The sequence below is a fragment of the Macrosteles quadrilineatus genome, unplaced genomic scaffold (genome assembly GCF_028750875.1).
Source record: "Macrosteles quadrilineatus isolate MER2022 unplaced genomic scaffold, UCM_ALF_1.0 Scaffold_2__2_contigs__length_208266976, whole genome shotgun sequence".
Taxonomy (NCBI): domain Eukaryota; kingdom Metazoa; phylum Arthropoda; class Insecta; order Hemiptera; family Cicadellidae; genus Macrosteles; species Macrosteles quadrilineatus.
Genome location: NW_026542595.1, coordinates 87,827,838 through 87,851,784, shown reverse-complemented (window position 1 = coordinate 87,851,784; position 23,947 = coordinate 87,827,838). Strand labels below are relative to the sequence as shown.

At 35.6% G+C, this 23,947-nt stretch overlaps 2 protein-coding genes across 3 annotated transcripts in view; one reads left to right on the top strand and one right to left on the bottom strand.

The window, feature by feature from the left end:
• The window catches only part of LOC128986787 (signal peptidase complex subunit 3-like), a 29,756-nt gene extending 9,244 nt beyond the window's left edge, over window positions 1–20,512 (bottom strand). Inside the window, exons 1-2 of one of the 2 annotated variants that reach the window (XM_054407309.1) lie at window positions 20,119–20,512; window positions 645–697 (exon numbers count right to left, since the gene is read on the bottom strand). In XM_054407309.1, coding sequence (XP_054263284.1) covers window positions 645–697; window positions 20,119–20,261 — 196 coding nt within the window. In that variant the 5' untranslated portion in view covers window positions 20,262–20,512. Of the gene's footprint in view, window positions 1–644; window positions 719–20,118 lie in introns of both variants that reach the window. The other variant, XM_054407308.1, reaches the window with a different exon arrangement.
• On the top strand, window positions 1,300–2,569 carry LOC128986786 (52 kDa repressor of the inhibitor of the protein kinase-like). Its single transcript, XM_054407307.1, has one exon. The coding sequence runs from the start codon at window positions 1,438–1,440 to the stop codon at window positions 2,308–2,310; it is 873 nt and encodes a 290-aa protein (XP_054263282.1). The 5' UTR covers window positions 1,300–1,437; the 3' UTR covers window positions 2,311–2,569.
• Window positions 20,513–23,947: the final 3,435 nt, after the last annotated feature.

Below are 23,947 nucleotides of genomic sequence, written 5' to 3'. Positions count from 1 at the left end.
TTATTACCAGATTTGTGATTTTTACTTCAAAGGAAACAGAGTGATGGGAATTCCTTGATCAATGCTCGTTGCATAAATGTATCAATGTTTTAACGGTTCCCTTTACAAAAAATGTAAGAATATGATAATGGAATCTTAATAAAAATTAAAAATAAATGCACTAACGATAGCTATCTAAATTTATATGTTTTGAACTACTCTTAATGCAAAAAAGGCCTGAGGCTGTGCTTGAAAAGTGTTGTGAGCAGGTGACCAAGAACACATAAGGTGTTAGGTTTAGTACTGGAATTGTTCAAACGGACCATTGGCCATAAAGAATTCAGACATATTCTTTACAAGACAGATTGAACAGTTCATAATTTTTATATGTTTGTCAGTTCTGCTTTATTCATTAAATTCACACAAAAAAAAAATTGTTGGTTTATAATTTTCTGTGACATGGAATTTGGAACAAGTCTTTTCAAAAGAAACTAGACCTACTTGGCTTGGATGAAATGTGATGAGATGGGTGGGCTCTTTGCAAGTCAAATCAATATTCAGCTATTTCCAACTGTTTGTCTTTGAACAATGTAGCAAACTTTGAAAAAATATTTATAAACTACTAAAACCAATATTTTTAGTCAAGAAGTCTCAGAAAAGGATATCAGTCTTCAAGTTGAATGTCAGGTAGCCTAGGTCGTTCTTCTCTCTTGACGCACTGTAATCAGGTACATTTTTCCTAAAACATAATACAAAACCATACTAAACAAAAAAGGATGTATGTAAAGCATGATGTATTTATGTAATTAATTAACCTATATAGGCCTACTCCAAACTAAGGAGAAGTAGGATGGTGAGAGATTTAGAAGCTCTTGCAAGCCCATCTCACATTTCTAGAACAAAGATGAGACAAGTATATGTTTGCCCCAAAACAGGAAAAGTGATTGTGGCTAAAGGCTTTTAATCCATATAAAGTTAACCAAAGTCTATAACAGATAATGTTGACTACTAAAAGTGTGTCACCTTAGCCACTAGACTCTCTCAAGAAAATATGATTAAAATATAAAGTGATGTACCATGTACCTGGGATTGGATGTTAACCTTTTTAAGGCCGGCGGCCGTAATAGACCCCGCAGTAAAACATGCTCATGACCGGTGGAAAATACATAATAGGTACATACAAAAAGCATAATAGCCTGCCATCTCGTTTTTGTCAATTTACTGGCTTCTCACAGATCCAAATGCCTCAATTCTTTGTTTAGGAGTAGTTTAGACACTATAAGCACAGCCACCTCTAATACAAGGCCGCGGCGAGCGAAACGTGGCAACGTCGCATTGGTGTCTTGACGCGCGGCCGTCTTACCATTACAGTAAATGGAGGAGTCGCGTACCGACACACTTATTCACGTTCTACTACCCTTAATCGTTAAGTTATGGCATTGAACTTGCTAGTGAATCATGCCAGATAGATGTGTTGTTCCTGGATGCAAGAGCAATTACGAGAGCTCGATTAAAACTGAAGGATACACGCAGTGTTTTGTGTTTCCAAGTGATCCGGTGCGTAAACAACAGTGGATTCGCGCTATTCCTCGTTCAGATTGGACACCTTCAAAGAGGTCTCGTGTCTGCGTGAAACATTTTCACAAAGATGACCTTAGTTTAGTAGAAAAGTACAAGAATAAAGACGGTGATTGGTGCGAATATAGACGTGAGAAGCCAGTTTTAGGTGAGAATGCTGTGCCTAGGATTTTTCCTAATTTACCTGCGTATCTTAGTGACACACGAAAAACGACAAAGAGAAAGACTCCTGAAGAAAGAAGGCAAGAGGAATGTAACAGGATAAAAAAGAGTCAAAAGGATGAAGAAATTCGACTAACAAAGGAAAACGAAGTCGGGGACTTTACTTCATTTTGCAACAACCTTCCTTCTAAAATTGACTGCAGTAAGTTATCTGTTTTTAAGAATGATAACTGTTGTATTGTTTATGATATTGATATTTCTAAGGCACCTAAAATAACTTTCAGTATCAGAGTAAATAAGGACCTTAGTATTGAAGTGCACAAAAACGGGGGCATTATTCCCAATAAAAATGTATTGGATGAAAAAAGTACCGCCCCACTTTTACCTACTTCTATCTTGGAAAAGTGGAGTCAATTTGTAGAGCTTATTAAATTTTGTAAGAACTCGCAAAACCTAAGAAGCAATAAGAATTCATTAATTAAAACTATCGATACAACATTTGATGATTTAATTAATATTTTAGAGGAAGAGCAAGATGAAAACACAAGTTGTAAAAATAAAGATCCATTACAAATTCTCAAGAATTTATGAGATCAGTTTACCTTGGTATTTTTGAATAAGCCTAAGTATACAGTTGAAACTGTATTAAGAGCATTTTTAATATACATGCAATCTGCTAAATGTTATAATAGCATAAGATTGAATAACATCCTATGTCTACCTCACCCTAGATATTTAGAAAAAATGTGCACTTCTTTTAATGTATCAACTACTAATGAAGACGGGACAAACAATTTGTTTAAACATCTTGTTAAAGACTTGACAGCAATTCAGAAATATGTTAATATTCAAGTTGATGAAATACATATTAGAGAGAGTGTTGACTATAAAAATGGAAAATTATATGGTATTGCCTCTAACGATAGAGCTGAAACTGCAAAAACAGTTGTAGCCTTTTTAGTAAGTTCTTGTTTTGGTAATTTTAAGGAAGTTGCCAGGTTAGTGCCAGTTAAACAACTTACAGGATCGTTTTTAGCAGACACAGCTAAAAATGTTATTAAACAAGTAGTTGATAGTGGATTAACTGTATTAGCTTTACTAAGTGACAATAACAGGGTGAACAGAGTAATGTTCAACAATCTTACTAAAGATTCAACATCTGAGTTGTTTTTTGAATTTCCTGGAAACCAAACTAAAATATATATGTTTTATTTGATACAGTGCACATTTTCAAATGCATTAGGAACAATTGGATAAACTTGAAAGATATTGATAAGACTTTTTGTGTTCCTTTTTGGGAAAACTTAGGGAAATCTAGTGAATCTCTTACTAATGATAGTATTACTAGTGATAATGTTATTACTGCTAAGTTCAGTGATCTTAGAACTATACATACAAAAGAATCTTCAATGTTGGTGAAATCTGCACCTCACCTCAATCACAAAACATTGTACCCTAATTCATTCGAAAGACAGAAAGTCAATCTAGTAGTAAATGTTTTCAATGAAACAACAATTTCGGCTTTAAAGAAACATGTATTTATTGGAACAGCTTTCTTTGATCATATAATCTTTACTTGGTGGTCAATCATGAACGCAAAACGTCCTCTCATCTTTATTTTAAAGAGAGAGCCTTTAAAGGAACCATTTACCTCAATAAGTGACGAGCGATTAAATTTTTTTGAAAATTTCCTTGCATGGTTGGACTCATGGAAAGAGTATGCCTCAAAAAATGAAGCAGGGTTTTTAACTCAAGATACATACAACGCACTAAAGCACACCACATTAGCAATGAAAGAACTCATAAATTACATTTTAGTAGACATACAAGTACCTTACATTCTAACAGGTAAATTTCAAACTGACAATATTGAATCTAGGTTTGGCCAGTATCGCCAAATGGCAGGAGGGAATTATAACATAAGTGTAATTCAGATATATGAAGCAGAAAGAAAGATACGGGTAAAAAGTTTACTTGGTTTGCATTCTTCTAAATATGGGGAAGTAGCATTATGTGCAAATTTAAAGGAGCTAGAATGTAAGGACTCTGTTACTCAGGGAAATGTGACGACGGAAATAGATTCCAAGTTATATGACAGGGTGTCTACTACATTCTGGATAAAAAATTCATGGACAATTCCCGTACATTTAAGGACACTTTGCCGTAACCTTTGTCGGTGTCATTAGGCCTACCGAATAATTTTCCTGATTTGTCAAACTGTATTAATCTTGTTATTAACTGTACTTGTACCAGAGAGAACAGTAAATAACAATAGATAAGAGTTAAAATTTCAAAATAGAAATTTATTGAAAGTAAAAAAGTATAGGCCTACCTTTAGGTAAAGCTTTTATAGTGTAACAGAGAAACGCAATCATTGTCTCCTGCGATAGCGACAAATATCTCCATCGGTCACGTAAACTTCATAACATAGCTTATCCGATCCAGGCGGATTAATTTGGCATGATTCGCCCTGGCACAACGTTAGGCTCTCGACTACTTTTGAAAAAAAATCTTTAATGCATATTGTTACTCAGTTCTTAGTACAAAATCAAGGTATGGTAAGCGGCTACCAATAAGCAATAAGCACAGAGTAAGATTATTGTATTTTCATTTGCAAAGTTAATATAGACACATAGCAATCATTAGTTGTTTATCTAGGCTCAATTACATTTTCTTAATATATTTTACAGCTCTTTCAAGAATCAAAATACCCAGGCCTAGACCTAATTATTTAGGAGGGCCTATATAAACTGGGTAACAAACAATGAGGTTATAATAGCAGCAAAGTCACTATCATCATTCTAGTTCATAAGATTTAGATTGCTTAAAGCATACAACTTAATAAATAAATATATGGGAAACAAAAAACATTGAAACCTGAATAGCCAACAATATAAGACAAAGATACAGAAAATGCAATGACATAATTTGAAACCAAGCAGGCCTACATAGTGATAAAACATTAATGCAAACAACATTGCTTGTGGTTTTGTCAAATAAAAGATCAAATATCCATAAAAAATGGGTTAACTTACAAAATAAAACTGTAGATTATTTACATGTTTTATATGAAACCATAAACAGTTTTATGGCACTAGGCAATGGCCGCGGCAAATTGAATCTTCAAGCCAAAGTACAGGTAAGAAGTAAAATTTAACAGCCATTATAAAGCTATTATTTTCATGATAAAATAGGTTTGGGGTCTCATAATAATTACCCTAGTAATAAAAAAAGAAGTTGTAAAGGAATAAAATTGATACAACTTTTATGAGCTATAACTGAGTCAACAGTTCTTGGAAGTACTTGACTTGACACTTGATTGTCGTGATAAAATATTAATGGGTTTGAAATTGCTAATGGGATTTTTATTGCATAATAACTCTAGTAATAAATTATGAAAATGTAAACAAACATCTGATAAACCTTTAATGTGCTCCTAACCAACTAGCGATCAATAAAATTATGGCCCATTAAAAATTTAAGGACATAGTCTGGCATTTAAGGACAATTCCCGTACATTTCATGGCCAGTAAAAAATTAAGTACAATTCCCGGTTTTCCCGGATTTCCCGGTTGGTAGACACCCTGTATGAAGTATTGGAATTAGATTACTTAGATAGTGTCCAATTCGATAAATCGGGGTTTCTGTACGTTTCAGGTTACATTAGCTTTAAGTTGGTGCACAACACTAAATGCCAAAGTTGTTCTAAGCTGCTTTTAAGTGAACATGATAACTTAAATGACGAGTACTTTAAAGAAATAAACAGAGGTGGGCTCTCTGTGCCTTCAGATTTTGTTGTTAACTTATCTTTACATGCAATTGGGATAATGAATACTCTAATATGTGAGCCATACGAAGAAATATTTCTTTCTAGTACTAACCAAAAACAAGTACTACGCCATCTTACAATGATAGCATTAGAGTCTGACCCCAGTCTGAATGTAAATTTGATTAAGAAATGCAATGAATGTGGAAAACCATATGAAGGCCTAGCTTCTGAGATTGTTTCCACAATGGCAAACGTATTGCTAAATAACTATTCCAAAAAAATTAATGATTCAGTCAGTAGGCCTTCAAACAAGAAAAGGAAACTTAAAATTTTGTCGTAGCTAAGACAATGGTTCGTCAGGTAGGCTAAAACAATAATAATATTATTTCAAATTGAAAGTTATTTTATTTAAACAATATTATTTTTAAATTTTACTCTTTCATTTGTAATTGGGAGTTTTGCAAGACATTTTCACATTCATTGTACGAGATTGGCCTACAAGCAAATAAACACGGACGCAGAGGGGGTGTGATTGCGGCGTTGCCAGTTCGAACGTCGCGGCCTTGTATTAGAGGTGGCTGTGCTATAAGGCTTCATGGTAACACTCATTGATGGCCTTTCTGACAGTTGCCAGCTGGCTTTTTTATCTTCTTCAGTCCTACCAGTGTTTTTGTTTACATTGGCTATGTAGTATAACGTGTGTTATTCTCTGATGGTTAGATTTGAGATTCATACTAAGCGATTGTTTTGTAGTGAATGATGTTTTTAATGGTTATTTTAATTATATCTTGACATAAATATGAGAAGAAAAAAAACTTTAAACGTCCCCTACAAGTGAAAACACCTTTATACAAAATGTAGTTTCAAGTGGTGTTAGATTTTGTGATGATGCCGGACTTTCTGAGAGTGTGCTAGAAGAAATTATTGAAAATGAATCTGAGGACGATTTAGAAGACATATTAGTGACTTGTTTAGAACGACACTTCACTCCTTACCATTCATTACGTTCCGCTTCTAACATTAACTAATAGTTTGAATCTTTCCCGGTAGAATTCGATAGCGCACGGCATATCTGCCTTCCAATAGTTCACTAATCATCCACTAGTAAGCGCTAGGCGTAGAGAAGCGATAGCATAGCAACAGAACAGAATACTCATTGTCAGTTAACCTGTCAGTGCTAGTGTTGTTTTGTACTTGGTTAGTATTGATTTTGTGTGACATGGATCGTTATTTAACAAAGAAAAACGATGTTAATACCTGTTCTAACTCAAGTGAACAGACTAGTAGTGCTGACGTTAGTGGAAACAAAACAGTTATGGCAAGTAGGCCTACAAAACGAAAACATAACGAACGTAACGATGGTGGATCGGTTAAGTTTCGTCAGTACCATGACAGCTACTTGTCATTCGGGTTTACGTCGTCTGGTGGAGAAGAGCCGAAACCCCGTTGTCTAATTTGTAGTGACCAGCTGTCAAATGAAGCTATGGTACCAAGTAAGTTGAAGTGACATTTAGTTACGAAGCATGCTTTTGCTGCTGAAAAACCGGTTGAATATTTTAAAAGACTTTTGTTAAATCAATCCGTACAGGCTTCAACATTTACAAAACTCTCTTCTGTATCAGAAAAAGCACAGGAGGCCAGTTACGTTGTAGCTGAATTAGTTGCTAAAAAAATGAAATCACACATAACAGCTGAATCAATAATTTTACCAGCTTGCTGTGAAATTGTTAAAATTATGTTTGGTGAGGAATGTGAAAAAGAAATTAGGAAAATCCCATTGTCTGACAATACAATAAGTAGGCGCATTGAAGACATGTCCAAAGACGTTGAAGCTCAAGTTATTAAAAACTCTTAAAACAGTAGATTTTTTTGCTCTTCAGTTGGACGAGTCCACAGATATTACCAGGAAACCTCAGGTTCTAACATTTGTTAGATTTATTTGTGAAAGTGAGTTAATTGAACAGTTTTTATTTTGCAAAGAACTTCCTGGAAATACAACTGGACTAGATATTTTTCTGCTAGTGAACAATTATTTCTCCGCTAATAGTTTGTCATGGCAGAATTGTTTGAGCGTTTGCACAGACGGTTGTCCTGCAATGGTTGGCCATATAACAGGTTTTCTGGCCCTGGTTAGGAAAGAAAATCCTGATATTATTTTTACACATTGTTTTCTTCACAGGGAAGCTCTAGTTGCCAAGTCTTTGGTACCTGAGCTGAATGATGTTTTGCAAATTGTTATAAAAATGGTTAACTTCATCAAGAGTAGGCCTTTGAAGTCCAGATTTTTTGACAGTTTGTGTTCTGCTAAGGATGCTGAGTACACCCAGCTATTACTACACACAGAACTGAGATGGTTATCACGAGGACGTGTCCTTCAAAGATTTTATGAACTTAGAGATGAGTTATTGATATTTTTTACTTATGAAGAATCTGAGTATGCTGATTTTCTTAGTAATGAAAACTGGTGTGCGAAAGTAGCTTTTTTGGCTGACATATTTGGGAAATTGTATTTTTTGAACAAAGGCATGCAAGGAAAGCAAGAAAACATTCTCACTTCCACTGACGAAATAAGTTCTTTCCAGCAGAAGCTTTCGATGTGGATAACTAAAATTGAAAAACATGGAACCTTGGGCATGTTTGAACTGACAAAAAACTCAACTTTTTCCAGGCTAATTTTGAAAAGTCTGCGCCTGTTTGAAGGAAATATAAAAAGTACTTCTCATCCCTTGATATTTCCTCAATGGACTGGGTGAGAAATCCTTTCATTGAAGCTGCTTACAAGACTGCATTGTTTACGACTGATTTATTTATTATTTTTATTAAAAAAAAAGATGAAATGATGAAGAGAGTGAGCTGATTGACTTGAAAAATGACCGTGGTTTAAAGCTACAGTACTCCAAATTAGTTGAAGATGCGGAAGCAGAATCAAAACTGAAGAAAACCAAAGTTAATATTGATATTTCATCTTTATAGATTCCTTTGCTAAAGGAGTATCCGTTAATTTCAAAGAAGGCCATGAAAGCAATATTTCCCTTTTCTACTTCGTACATTTGTGAAGCTGCATTCTCATCAATGAACGCAATATAGACCAAAACCCATTCTCAACTTAAGTCTTTGGAAGAAGATATGAGAGTCTGCTTGTCAACCATTCGTCCAAGAAAGAAACTTAATGAACAAACATCAAGCACAAGTTTCCCACTTTTGAAGAATACACGGAAGTATTAATGTATTTTGAAGAATACAGTTTCAAAAACACTAGCTACGGGGCTTAGGGTACGGGCAATTGTGTGTGATCAGGGAGCACCAAATAGAAAAGCGTTATCTCTTCTAAAAGTAACAACAGACGACCCTAAATTAATAATTGATGGACACAAGATCTATGCCGTTTATGATGCTCCTCACCTCATCAAAAGCATTAGAAACAGATTAATGGAAGCCAAATCAATTAAGTTTAAAGACAGTGTCGCTGAATGGAAACACATACAACAACTATTTACACTTGACAAAAAGGTAGGAAAATAACATAACAGTAAAAGCACGCCTTAACGTGAAGTTGAGTGAAAAACACGTCAATCCAACCTCAAGGGTATGCTATTGCATGGCAACGCTGGTGGCGCTGCCTATGGATTGACAGACAAAGCTCTCTCAAAACGCTTAATGCGTTTTAGCATGCGGTTGGCATTCTGGGTTATAGTAGTACGTTTTCTGTGAAGAAAGACTATGGAAATGACAAAGGTCAAGATGACAACGGAGTTGTGGAGGATACACTAACACTTTGCGATGATATTAACGTTTCACAAGAATCTTCAGAAGACCTAAGAAGATGGGTATTAGACGACAACCTGTGTGCTGACCTAACAGATGAAGATATAATACAGGAAGTCACATCTAATGGACAAGACGACACTATTGAGGAGGCCGTGGAGGCAAAATACACGATCAGCTGTGACGAAGCTATGTTGGCTGCAAACACTTTGATTCGCTGGTGTGAAGAGCGTGGACTTGATTTGAACAACGTATTAATGTTAAGACACATTCAAGAAAATGCAATGACAGACTGTTTGCGTAAAAAGAAACAAAAAACTATCACTGATTTTTTCAACCCGTAAATGTGTAGGCCTACACCGTAGTTACAGTACAGTATTGTACTGTATTTAGAAAAAACGGAGCACTACATAGTATTTTAGTTTTGATTTACTGTATACTGTACTGTTTTTTGTATTTTGATATGCAATAATTTTTATTTTTTTTGTGTAATATGTAATGCCTAAATTGATTATTTGACACCCATAACAGTTAAATAGTATGCGATATGTATTAAAAACTGGTTTATCTTAACGTATGCAGTTAAATTCAGTGAAATAAAGCTAACCTTTGGTAATTCGACGTTTTTGGTAATCCAACACCCCCCCCCCCCCCCCCCCACCGGTCCCGTAACTGTCAGATTATCAAGAGCAAACTGTATAAGCAAGATAGTTCATTATTTTAAACTCTTTAGAATATCATTCAAGTGTGTAATTTACTTTGAAACTTTTTTTCTTTCTGCGCTAACATTTTGTAATTCATGTACCCAAAGTTTTTATCAATTATCAATTATCAATCATTAAGATGGGGACGCCACTAAGGTGTGTATTTTAACCCAAATATGAGTGAAGGATGAGTGTAGAATGGTGTGAGATGATCTGTGTAGCTTTGTTACTTACTAAGATCAGCTGGGTCCAGTTTCGAACCATCAAAAAGCTACTGACTTTTCTCAGGATCGAACCGGCGACCTTTTGATTAGTAGGCGAGCACTGTAACCACTCAGCTACCCAGCCAGTTTGAATTAAAAGTTTGAACTCAAAAGTTGAATAGGCTATATTTTAAAAACTTATCAAATAATACATATTTAGAATTTAATAGCAAAAACATACAAAGATAAAATTTATTTAGAATTTAATAGCAAAAACATAGCAAAGATAAAATTTCCTGGCCCTAGACTATGTTCAAACCATTCAATTTACATTTTGTATTATTTTAATTATAAAACTGCTGTAGGCTATAGTGCTCCGTATAAATAAGGTAATCACTTACTTATTAAAGGTCACTGTCTGCATCAAATCATTAAGTAGGGCCTATTTATTTATACCTCTCAGCTATTTTAACATTGCACCTATAAAGCAATTAGGCCTAATTTACACTGTCCCTGTGGGAAACGGAACAGTTCTAACAAGTAGATTTACGAGAACACGTTTATAAAATATTAATACCATATTTGGTATCTTTGGAAAGCTAATTTCATTCTGCATTTATCGGAATAGGTTTCAAATAAAGGTCTTGATAATTATTGGAACGACACTTAATCCCCTAACTTGTACTTTGTTCAGTGGCTGACAGCGGAATAGTGAGCGTAGCGCAGCGCTGTCGCGACCTGTTGTATACTCTGTGAACTACGTCCAGTGGGGACAACATCGGGACACGGATTACGCGCAACACAGATATTAACTCTGTTTATATTACTTCTCTGTGGTTCAAGTTAAAGAAGCACTCGCCATTACAAAAATTATGAGGAAGACATGGTATCTAAAATGATGCCGGGTAAAAAAGACTATGTTCAAAGAGGTCAAATAAAAAAAAAAAAAAAAAACGTTTTCTCTTGCACTCATTGCAGAGCATTAATTGATGGAATGGAAAGACCAATTGCTTATGCCTCACGTTCACTCACTGATGCCGAATGTAACTATAGTCAACTAGACCGGGAAGCATTGGCCATACTTTTTGGTGTCTCCCACTTCTATTATTACTTATTCGGGAGTCAATTTCAACTTGTAACAGATAATCAGCCCATATCTAGGATCTTCAGACATGACAAGGCTCTACCACAAATGACTTCAGCTCGTTTACTCAGAAATGCATCATATCTGTCAGGTTTCAATTACAAGTTGGTGTTCAAAAAGGGCATGGAAAATTAAAACGTGGATTGTCTTTCAAGAGCTCCTCTTACATAGACTCACTCTACTAAAGACAAGAAATTCGGAAAAGAGGTACATCAAATCTGCAGCCAAGTTATTTTTCAAATTTCAAGCCATGAAATCACAGCTGAAATCATTAAGAATGAGACAGCCAAAGATCCAGTGCTCTCTAAGATTTTGAAAGACCTACTCACCAATTCAACTAATTCTGATTTTACTTTGGACGAAAACATTATTTTCCGGGGAGAAAGAGTTTACATTCCATCACTACTTAGAAACAAGATTCTAAATGAACTTCACGAAAGTCATCTTGGAATCACAAAAATGAAACAGCTAGCACGGCACTATGTTTCCTGGCCAAATATTGACAAGGACATTGAGCATCTTGTGAAAGGATGTGAAAATTGTGCACTAACACTGTCAAATCCGCCCATAGCTCCCAATCACCCGTGGGAAATCCCAAAAGAGAACTGGGAAAGAATACACATTGACTACGCAGGACCGTTTCAAGGCTTCAACTTCCTCGTGTGTATTGATGCTAGATCAAAATGGGCGGAGATAAAAGTAATCAAAGATGCACCATCCAGCTCCAATACCATACATCTACTTGAACAAATTTTTGCTACACACGGCTACCCGAATGTTATGGTATCTGACAATGCCTCAATTTTTCAAAGTGATACATTCCAAGCTTATTGCAAATTGCATGGCGTTTTCCAGAAATTCATATCTCCAGGACACCCAGCAACAAACGGCTTAGCAGAACGCTCTGTTCAAACATTGAAGAACCGCCTGAAATCCACAGCTTCGGAAAACATACCAATGGCAATAAAGGTTCAGAAGATCTTAATGCGGTACCGGGCAACTCCTCTAGCATGTGGCAAATCACCGGCTGAACTTTACCTCCGCAGGAAGTTAAGAATACGAATGGATGCTAGTTTTCATAACGTACAAAAACCTTCAACTAGAAATGTTCAACTCCTCCTACACGTTCATTCAATGAGGGGGAGAGAGTTCAGGTTCGTCTCTTCATGAACAACAAGAACGTTTGGGAGTTTGGAGAGGTAAATAAAAAGTTGGGAACTCGACACTATCTAGTTTCCCTTGATACGTCAAGCCGACTTATAAAACGACACATTGATCAATTGCGGTCTACTTTGATGCCAAAACCAAAGGTTGTTAGGGCTGGACCAATCCACATATTTGATGTTCCACGGGCTTCTAAATACAGCACCAAAGGAAACACTACGGCTGCTACTCCTTATAATCAATTAGCTAATCCTGAAAGACCGTCAACTCCTGAAAGACCATCAACTGCCGTAAGAACATCAAATCCCGGAGGACCGTCAACTCCCGAAGGACGATCAATTCCCGAAAAACCGCCAACTTCCAAAGCAAACAATTCAGAGGTTCCAGAAGTTCAGGTAACAGAAACAAACAATGGCCATATTCCTGAGAATCAAAAGAGATCAAGGCGACAAAGGCAAATGCCGGGCCGATACAAGGACTTTGTGCTTTCATAATAATACACTGAAAGTTCAAAATAGTGGGGGAGACTGTTATGTCTTCTCTAAGACTGTTAATAATTCATTTATAAATATTACTTATTTTACTATTTTACTATTTTACTATTTTAAATATTTTATTTTACTATCATATGTTTTTCTATTGTTTTTGTTTTGTAAACATTCATGAATTAGATTTTGTGTTGAGTTAATATGCGTGCATTTATTAATTATTTTGTAATTGAGTCATTTTATATATGAAAGACTGAGATACGAGTTCCTTGTGTTAATTAATCTAAAATTCAAACAAAAAAAAATTTAAAAATGAAAAAATACAAACTGGGTCAAGTCTCCCAACCTCCCCCTATACAAAAAAAGTTGAATGAAAATCCAAATCTATCGGCTACAGCTAGGATGAGAAAGTGGGTGAACTCCATCATCTCAGAGATCAAAAAATGGTTCTCCCTATTTATAAACATGGAGATTTTGAGGACCAAAAATGTAATGCTTAACATTACTGGGATACATAGGAATCACAGAACGTTCCTTTTATTAGTAAGGTTATGTCTTGTAACCGCTTCCTTCTTATAATGTCAAACCTACAACTGACATCAAGCAATCTATTTCACGACTTGAAATCATCGGTCCATATTTCTTCGAAGAAGAAAGCGTTGCAGTTACTGTGAACTCACACAGGTATACTAACATGATTCAGAATTTTTTTGAACCAGCATTGCAAGAGAGGGATTTTGAACATGTATGGTTTCAGCAGGATGGTGCCACATCTCATACTGCTCGGTTAACAATGACCGTTTTGCAGCAGATGTTTCTTGGCAAATTAATTTCGCGGGAAGGGGGCCATGCTTGTGAGAGTCCACGACAGCTTCAGAGTTCGTAGCTGCAGCAGTGTATCAACAGCCATGGTCACCACTTAACAGACAGTAATCCGCCTAGTGTTTGGTAACCACCCAATGATTTGTAATACCCTTTTATTAACTTACAGCTAGTGTCACATACCATAGAACAATTTTTTTTATACCATATGATAGAGCACATTTTTCTCTACAAACTGGTTGTTTTTTTGTTATTGTGATTGTCTACTCAGTTTTGGAGGGAAGTTGACCAAAGTTTTGCCTCAAAATATTCTTCATTTTTGTTGAAAAAGTTAAGAGGTAAGTAAATTTATATCCATCATAATCCTTAGTATTAGTAGATAACCTTAAACTTCTTAGATAGGCTTATTCTGCTAAAAATTCTCTTTAATAACATGTGCAAAACAACAACATAACCTAACCTTAAAGAAGGAATTAATGCTTACCAAAGACTGGTTAGGCAAGACATAGATTTTCCTAGTGTTTGGTACCTGTTACCATACACTGGATAGGCCTATAGGGATTTCTAGTGATTGGTAAGTCAAAATTGAACCACTTGTTCTAGCTAAAGTAGAACCTTACAATGGTTAGACAACTTAAATAAAATTACAAATGAAAATAAATCATGCCCAAAAATATTCTTCATCATAATAGGCCCTAACTTACTAAACAAATACTATTTTTTTTCATTACGGTATATAATGTTTGCCAATCTCTACCTAAGTTTGCTTTCAGGCTACCGTAACTTACTGTGGCATATCCAATACCACTTTTTATGAGGCTTTTTATAGTACAGTATAATATATAGTAAACATTTTAAACTAGGCCTATCCTTCCATCCAAATTATGTGCAACACTTTTCAAACTATTTATCTCTTTAGAGATAGGCCTAGGATAGACACTAAAAGGTTGTTTTAGCGAATTTCCCTATAGGGAAATAGCTATTACCGTAGGTCTCATGGTAAGACCTAAGCCCGGGCCCGATTTACTTTTTCATTTTGATGTCCCCAGAGGCCAAAAACACCATTCGTTCAAATTTTTATATATCTATATATAGAGATATATATTTGTGTCCATCCGCACGATAACTTGAGTAATTTTTGTCCGATTTTGATAAAATTTGGTTTGAAGGTGTAAGGCAGGATAAACTTGAATGAGTTCGCGAACCAGCATGATCGGACTATGGGAACGGGGGTTTTATGGGGTAAAAATAGGGTTTTCCCATTTTTGACCCTAAAAACACAAAATTTCACAATTTCTTTTTAAACCATTTAAAAAAAACAAATAATTTAGTATATTGAAGCGTTATTATGCGCCTAATTGTTATGGAGAAAATTCAAAAAAATTGTAATTTTAAAATTCCCATGTTATTCTTATGGAGAATAAGTCAACTGTTGTAGTTTGCTTGTTTATGAACATATTTTGATAGATTTTGGAAAATACTTTTATTTCTTACTAAACTATTATCATTTTATAAAAACAATCTTTTTTACCCTCCCTGTTGCAGCAAACCTAAGTATTCGTTAAACTAATTATATTTAAATAGGAAATAAATGTGCTATTTTTATGGAGGCATTTTAGTGTACATCCAATCAGGTTAATGGAAATTCGCTTAGTCTGCAGGTTTGCTGCGGCGGGGGTATTTTGTTTTCAGATGGCGCCTAAGAAAAAGCCCAAATTCTCTTACAGTCAAGAGGATCTTTTGAAAGCGTTGGACGCTGTTCAAAAAGGTCAATCTGTAAATGCAGCGAGCAACTCATTTGGGATTCCCCAATCAACTTTGGCTTTAAAAGTGTCAGGTAAAACCCCATTAGAAAGAAAAATGGGCCCTCAGCCTATTTTAGGGACTGATAATGAATTCATGTTGGTCAATTGGATTAAGGGACTTGCTGAGAGGGGGTTTCCAGTGACAAAGGCAGACATTATCCTATCTGTGAACAAAATGATCAAAGCAGATACGAACCTTGCTGACAAAACCCAAAATGGCCAGCTTGGGGAGAAATGGTTTTCACTCTTTATGAAAAGACATAGCGATCTTTCAGTTCGTAAACCTGAACAGCTAACTAAAGTCAGAGCTGATGTGAAGGAAGAAGTCGTAAGGAAGTGGTTCACAGAAATAACCACTTACCTAGAAAATAACAACGCCACCGATGTTCTGAAGGATCCCAAAAGAATTTTTAATCTTGACGAGACTTGTTTTTGGTTGTGTCCAAAAACAGGCAAAGTTATCTGTGTCAAAGGAAAAAAGAATGTCTATGAAGTTCAGGGAGGGAATGATAAAGAAAATATAACAGTTTTGGCAAACCTCAATGCAGAGGGTGATGTTGTGCCGCCACTAGTTGTTTACCCTGGCCAAAGATTCCCGGCATCCAACAGCCTTAAGTTCCCTGATGAGTGGAGCATTGCAAAATCAGAAAGCGGTTGGATGAACGGTGAAATTTTCTTCGAGTATATGGCCAACTATTTCATGAAATGGTTGAAAACTCAAGTGGGAATTAAATTCCATATTGTTGTGTTTTTAGATGGGCACAGGTCCCATTTTACGTATCACCTGAGCGTCTTTTCCTCTCAGAATGAAATCATTTTGATCGCTCTGCCACCAAACACCACCCATTTTATGCAAGTGCTAGATGTGGCAATATTTCATCCACTTAAACAGGGGTGGGCACTGAAGGTTCATGAATGGCGGATGTCAAAATTGTTGGAAGAAAATGAGCCTCTTACCAAGTTCAACTTTGCTCCCCTTCTAAAAACTGTGCTAGATCAATCAATGAAGAAAGAAACCATTGTCAATGGATTTAGATCATGCGGCATTTACCCTTTCACTCCTGAAATCCTAGATTGTTCCAAACTTAACGTTGTAAAAGGACCTGATCAGCAATTGTTAAAAAAGGCCCCTCAACAAGTGGACAAATCGCACAGAAAAACCCTGACCATTGTTGTTTAAAGTTCATGAAGCAGTTTATTGAAAGGATACACTACAAGAGTTCCATGAAACATATGTCAAATTCACTCCTATGTGGTTAGGTGACGAAAAGTCACAAAACCTTTATGTCACTTGGAAGAGAGCAAAGGACTCAATAATTGAGAGTCAAACTCGATCAACCGGCGGACAAATGACTCCTGAAAACCCACCTGAAAAACTGTTGCCCACTCCTGAGCAGCAATTGTGGAAAAAGGCTAAAGATTTTGTCGATGTGGAAATGGATGTAATTGAGGAAGAAAAATTGGACGACCCGGGCCTTCCGGATGTTGGTGAGACTCCATCTACCTCTCAAGGAACTTCAGCAGCTCGGCGAGACACTTCAGCTACGCCATCCTCATCTCGAGAAACTTTAGCCAAAGTTTTATCACCAACTACAAATGGTGAAGGGGTACCTTCACCATTTAAGAAGCACCTTTTCTGGCCTGGAACTCCAACAAAAAAGAAAAATAAAAGAGCACCTAAAGTAAAGCTTCCTTCTGTAGTCTCATCCCAGGAATGGAAGTCTTATGAAGAGAAGAGGCGGCAAGATAAGAAAGAGATTGAAGACAAAAAGATGGAGAGGAAAAAATTAAGGGAAGAAAAAAATAAAGGAAAGCAGACTACAGAAAAGAAGGGAATGGAGACAAAGACTACCACAAAAAAAAAATAGTTTTTGATGAGGAAGAAGACTGGACCTGCAAGATTTGCATGAAGAGATACTCAGCTGAACTTATTTTGCAGATAAGGCGGAGATGGATTGAGTGCGATTCTTGTAAGGGCACCTATCATTATAAGTGTTTACCTAAAAAAACACTTGGACGTCTTTGGGCTGGAAGAGAGCGACGAGGATGACGACTAAGTTCATTTTATTTGTCATCTTTATTCGAAGGATTGTGATTCGGACAATGAACCCTTTGTTTTAAGTGAGAGTGAATCAGATTAAATAGGCCTAGCCTAATAACCTTTCAATTTTTGACTGTTCACAAGATGTGGTCTGTTATTGCATTAATTAAAGATGTAGGCCTATGTTTGTCACTCGTTCATAATATGATTTGTTGTCCTGACAGGTTAAGCGTTAAATATAACCTTATTACCTTATTACTTTATTACCGATTCTTCATCTTTTACCCCAAGGGGGATTGATGGCGTCATTAAAAAATATATAAAATCACTTATTTACACATATATACAATTAAAACTAAGGCTGTGGACAGGCATACTTCAGCCTAGGCCTAATAGAGGGTCTTCAAAGTAGGCCTACTCCTTCAGCGAGTAGTAGGCTTTGTCTTTGAGATACGCTGTAACCATCTTAAGGAGTTTCCTTTTTTCAAGGTGCAGGATGGAGTTTGGCAACTTATTGTATATATTTATTGCTCCATTACTGAAGGCTTTCTGAGTCCTTGACAGCCTAACTCTAGGGACATCTAGTCGGGTACGATGCCTAGTAAGATGTTGATGTGTTGCTGCTCTGGTAGGAAACTCCTCGATATTGTCTAACACGTATTTAATGCAGGCGAGCATATAGTGACTAAACACTGTAAGTATACCTAGCCTGGCAAATATAGGCTTGCAGTGAGCCAAACCATCGCTGAAGGTGATTATTCTCAGAGCTCTCTTTTGCAGGATCAATATTTCTTCGGTCATGGGTGCGTGTCCCCACAGCAAAATACCATAGCTCACATGGCAATGAAACATTGCGTGATACACACTCAGCAGGTATTTCTCTGTGACCAGATATCTTAGTTTTAGAAGCAGGTAGCATACCCTCGATAGTTTACTGCAAACATGGTCTATATGGTCACTCCAGGTTAGTTTTTGGTCAAGTGTAAATCCCAACAACTTCACTGGATCATTCGGAGGAGCACGTTTGGCCAGACTGCAGACAAGAGACTGTGTTTTAGTTTGATTCAGCTGGAAGCCATTGGCCTCAAACCAGTTTGAAGCTTCTAGTAAATGTTGCTCTGCTCCCGCTACAGACTGATCAACGTGCAGTCCTCGTGACACAAGGGTGGTATCGTCAGCAAACAATACAACATTTCCAGTCTTGTCAAGGTCATTAATCATGACTAGAAAGAGAAGTGGCCCAATGACAGATCCTTGCGGGACTCCATAAGCTACCTCTAAAGGTGCTGAAATCGCCCCCTCATGTAACATTATTTACATTGGAATCCTAACCTTATATTTATGTTCACCTCACCTCCTTGTACCAAAACATTAAAATGTGAATTTGTAGGATAAATGTAGCCTAGTTACTTAAAGTGTATAATTAAGTGGTAAAAAAAAAAAAAAAACAAATAGCCTATGTTATCAATCACTGGGTAGGACTAGGTTACCAATCACTAGAAATTGTTATCAAACACTAGGTAAAGAGTGCAAATTTAAGGGAAAAAAATTTTTGGACTTAATTTTTACTTAGGCCTATATAGAGTTCAATTTCATATCAAAAGAAACAGAATTAACTGAGGATCAATATGGTATTTTTTTTACTCAGTTGTGATAAAAATAAGAATTCTATGGCCTGATGAAATCAAAAAATTATTAAATTACCAAACACTAGGCAGATTACCCCATTCTTTTTAAAACTAACTTAAGTAAAAGTAAACTTCACTTGTTAGAGAATAAGTAAAAAAAATAAAAACCTGTTTTTTATTTACGTTTAAAAATAGGGAGGTTTTTTTGCCGCACCCTGTACAACTTGAAATAGGCTAAGTTAGTAAGTAAGCACAGTTTACAGAGTACCTACTATTCCTATTCCGTTGTCTGAGTTTGTAATGGATAAAGATCCTAAGCGTTGTCCTGTCTCCTGTCCTAGGAGGAATAAACTTTATGTTTAACACAATGTTTAATCCTCCTAGCTTCTGTCCTAACGTCATTATCAGTGTAGTATATTTCCCCCGTCCCCCTGCATAAGTCCATTAGTCTTTAAATTTGGTTAGGCCTAATTAGTAAATATTCTATAATGTTAAGTAACTTAGAACCTTTCATTCATATAGGGTAACAAGACTAACAACTGTTAGTCTTGCCTTAGAAATAGAAAAAATAATTGATTCGATACTGTACTCATTCAATAAACTTACTTAAGCTTAAACTTACTTAATCGATACTTTTTTCGCAATATTCTCGTGGTATCGATACCAAGTAGCCGATTGGAAGATTTGGGGTGAAATCGGAATGTCCCTAACTTAAATCTCCCCACCTAAAACCCCGAATGGCACTGTGTCCCCAACTAAGTTGGAGCTGAAAGGTTTTGTTTGTTTATGTGTCAGACACAAAGAATTAGACTACCAATAGTCCAAGGATACCCAAAACTAACTAGGCTAGGCTACAAAATACTTACACAACAACCACCACTGTTTCAATCTTAGATGTAGTTCTGTAGTCGATAAAGAGTGTCGAAATAAAACATACGAATGTAAGAAAGGCCAAAACAGTTAATGTGTAAGCTAATATTGCATTTGCTCTACTTAAAAATGAATGCATCGTATTCGGGTATTCGTAACCTCTAATATACAAGAAAACTCAACAATTGATATTGAAAATGTTATAATCCTAACATTCGTTGATGGAGTTGGTTCGATAAATTATTTTCCCTAGTAAAACCTGAAACATAGATCCCGGTCGGTAAATTCTACCTTTCAACAGTTTCAACCCTAATAATAAGTCGAAATGCCGAAACCCGAGCTCCAATTTCGTGTCAATAAGAAAGAATAAAGAATGGCGGTAGGTAGGGTTGACGTAAACAACGACGTGTACAATCCCAAATGGTGTGGAATGAAATAGAAAAAAATCAATTCGACGAATATTGAAATGCATAGAGTAACAACTTAACTGGAAAATATGTTGTTCTGTATGAACATAAAAACTGGTATTCGTTGGCCCTACAAATAAAAGAATCGTTGGGCCTTCGTTGGGTTTAAGAATAAAACATTCTAAAAAGCATTTTAACCAATTGATTTATTTAAAAGTACATAAATGTTATGGCAGCAGAATATAAGACAAATATTTTAAAAATTTGGATCTATAATAAATGTAGTCAGACGATGTTGTGATACTAGTGGGGAACACCTGCTTAACATATAATAATTATAATTCCTTTTTTTTACAATATTTTTAATTTATTTGAGCAAATTTTTAATAGTTATAGGGGAAAGATTAATTAATTATATAACAATAAATTATAACAGTAGCCTACTAATCTAATGGTAGTTAAAAAATCTATATTCAAATTCTAGTATACACTCCAACCACCAGAAAAACAATTCAACTACTTCATACTTCATACTTTTCTCTTCATCGTTGACCGGTATAACTGGATAGATGGCGACAATACTATTACTAAACAAAACATATATTTACAGCAAAAAAAACTTTGAGAAATTAAATTCTTAGATCTTTATTTAAATTTGGCGGCAGGTCACTTCATTTTATTGAGGAGTGGTCGGCTTCTAGATACTCATTAAGTGTGTAGAAGGGGTTGTTTTTAAGCCAAGTCCCAATTTTATTTTCAAACGTCCTTGGTTCTAGTTCTTTGACAGCAGCCGGGAGTAGGTTGAAAAACTACTTGACCCCTACTTGAAACTACTTGAGGCCTAAACAGATAACAGAATCATTTTATACTGTAGCATCCAAAATTTAAGTATTGTGACCATTGCACCTGTCGGCTACTCTTTGACGACTTAAAAACAAACTAATCAACAAGCACAGTTAGCTCAGAGGTTAGGCGTGAGGCCCACAAGGCGAAGGTACCGGGTTTGAGACCCGTTCCGGCCAAATAATTTTATCTCGTTTTTTTAAATTAGTTTTTAGCGAATTTCCCATATCGATGGTTATATGCACAAACATTGTATGTCCAACTTTTTTCACTTTTGACATTTTTATATATTTGGAAAGCTGTAGTCTTCATCTTTCAGATCACACATATTGTATGTCCATATTACAATAGGAAAAATTAATATAAATTCTCAAAATAAAAGTGTTCACTTTGGTATGATGTAATTTTATCCTGCACACTTGTAGCATGTCCAATGATTGCAGTACCAGCTGAACAGAGAAAAACTCCTTTAGAGCACAGATATAGTATCTTTGGACTTGCAATGATTGTGCATGAAAATACAAGGCCTACTATCTCTGGTATTTGTTTTTCATCTTGTAGTATGTCCAAAAATCTGATGATCTCAAGTGCACTCTTAACTCTTATAGTATGTCCACATTTTATTTTACAATTAGGTTAGGTTTAGGACATACAGCATCTGTGCACAACAGAACATAACACCAAAAAAGAATCCGTGAATTGGCTAAAGGTAAAGTGGTTTGGGTTTTAAAAAGCAAACCCCTTTGAAATTCTATACAAGTACGAACTTAACAAGGAAATCGAGTTTTTGACTCTTGATGTACGAATGGATTCCGAGACGCCATTTGTCTGGGAACAACAACTTCTCAGTCCAAAGTACACCGAGCCTATTCCTATTCCGGTTTCCAGCGCCAAGAAAAAGGATTTGATGTAACTACTTAAAGCGGGTGTAATCAGGTGTAATCCCAGAAGCATTCACGCATTTTGTCACTGAAATCCCTAGTTCCGCATCGGCAAGAGATATTGTACTTTACGTCATAGAGGAAGAAGAAGGAAACAAGTCTCTCACTGAAGTTACCAAAAGGAAAGAAGGAAGACGCAGTAGAAGAGATGTTATAGGGCAAGAAACCAGAAAAAGAAGTAATGTAAAGAGAGTTTAAGAAAACCAAGGAGGCTAAAAAAAAACCAGAGAAAATAAAAGAAATTAAAACTTCATAAGAAAATAAAGTAATGTGTCTAAAGGACAGCACTGTTGAATAAACCCCATAAAGACTGACTCAACAAAATACAGTTTGTACTGTATAGGTACCATTTTACAAAAGGCACTACCTGATTTATTTCGTGCTTAGTTTAATGTTTCGTTTAGGCCTATTTGTGTTTAAGTTTCTAATAGCTGATGATAATAGCAAGTAATTTTTATTTTAAAATGTTAAAAATAAAAGTAGTCTACAATGTAAGACAATAACAGTCATGGGCGTCCGCAGAATTTAGAACAGGGGCAACCCCATTATATAGGTCTAACGAACCTCCAGGGGTTCGGGGCCTTCCCCGGGGAAAAATCTGAAAATATAGTGTTTTAAAACATATGTTTACGCTATTTTGTAATACATAAAACCAACCAAAACAAAATAGTACATTGTGCATCAAGGACGGTCACCTGAGGGAGTCGTCGTTTTTTATGCCAACATTAACAATTAACCAAACAATTATAAAGAAAAAAAATTATAGTTGAATAAAGCCTACATAACAGCCAAGAAAGTTTATGTTTTGTTTTCTGAATAGTTTTGTTAAAGTATGAAAGTATACAAAGTATAAAAGATTTTTACATCTGAGAGTCAACTACTTATTTGATTTAAACATCAATTTAAAACATTTTTTAGACATGACCATTTTGAACATACTTTTATAAATTCCTTAAAACCCAAGTGATCACAGAACATTATGTGTATTAAATTTATTTCTAATTTTTTTTAGCCAGGGGGCGCCCATGATAACAGTTGTTTAAATTTTTCATTCCTTACTAAAACCATCTAGGGGCAGTTTTTGTATTGCACACTCGTAGCATGTCCATAAATCTGCGCGTTCAGAAGTGCACACATATAGTATGTCCAACATGGTTTGATTTACAAATTATTTGTAAAAATGTGGCTTGAATAAAGATAAAACTATTTATGTAGATGCATTTTTAATAAATGGGGCCAATAAAATGTATTTATTTTAAACATTTAACAGTTTTAGTTTAAGTTTCCCCCATAATACAAACTTTGTTTTTGTGGTTTCCGAAAGTTTACCAAAATGGACATACAACTATTGTGCTTATAACCATCGATATAGGGAATAAGCTATTACCGTAGTACTCATGGTAAGACCTGGACGCGGGACCGATTTTTTTTTCGTTTTGAGGTCCCTAGAGGCCAAAAACACCATCCGTTCAAATTCATATATATATATATATATATATATATATATATATATATATATATTTATTTATTTATATATATATATTTATATATATATGTGTCCGTCAGCACGATAACTCAAGCAAAAATGATCCGATTTTGATGAAATTTGGTACAAACGTGTAAACCTACGTTTA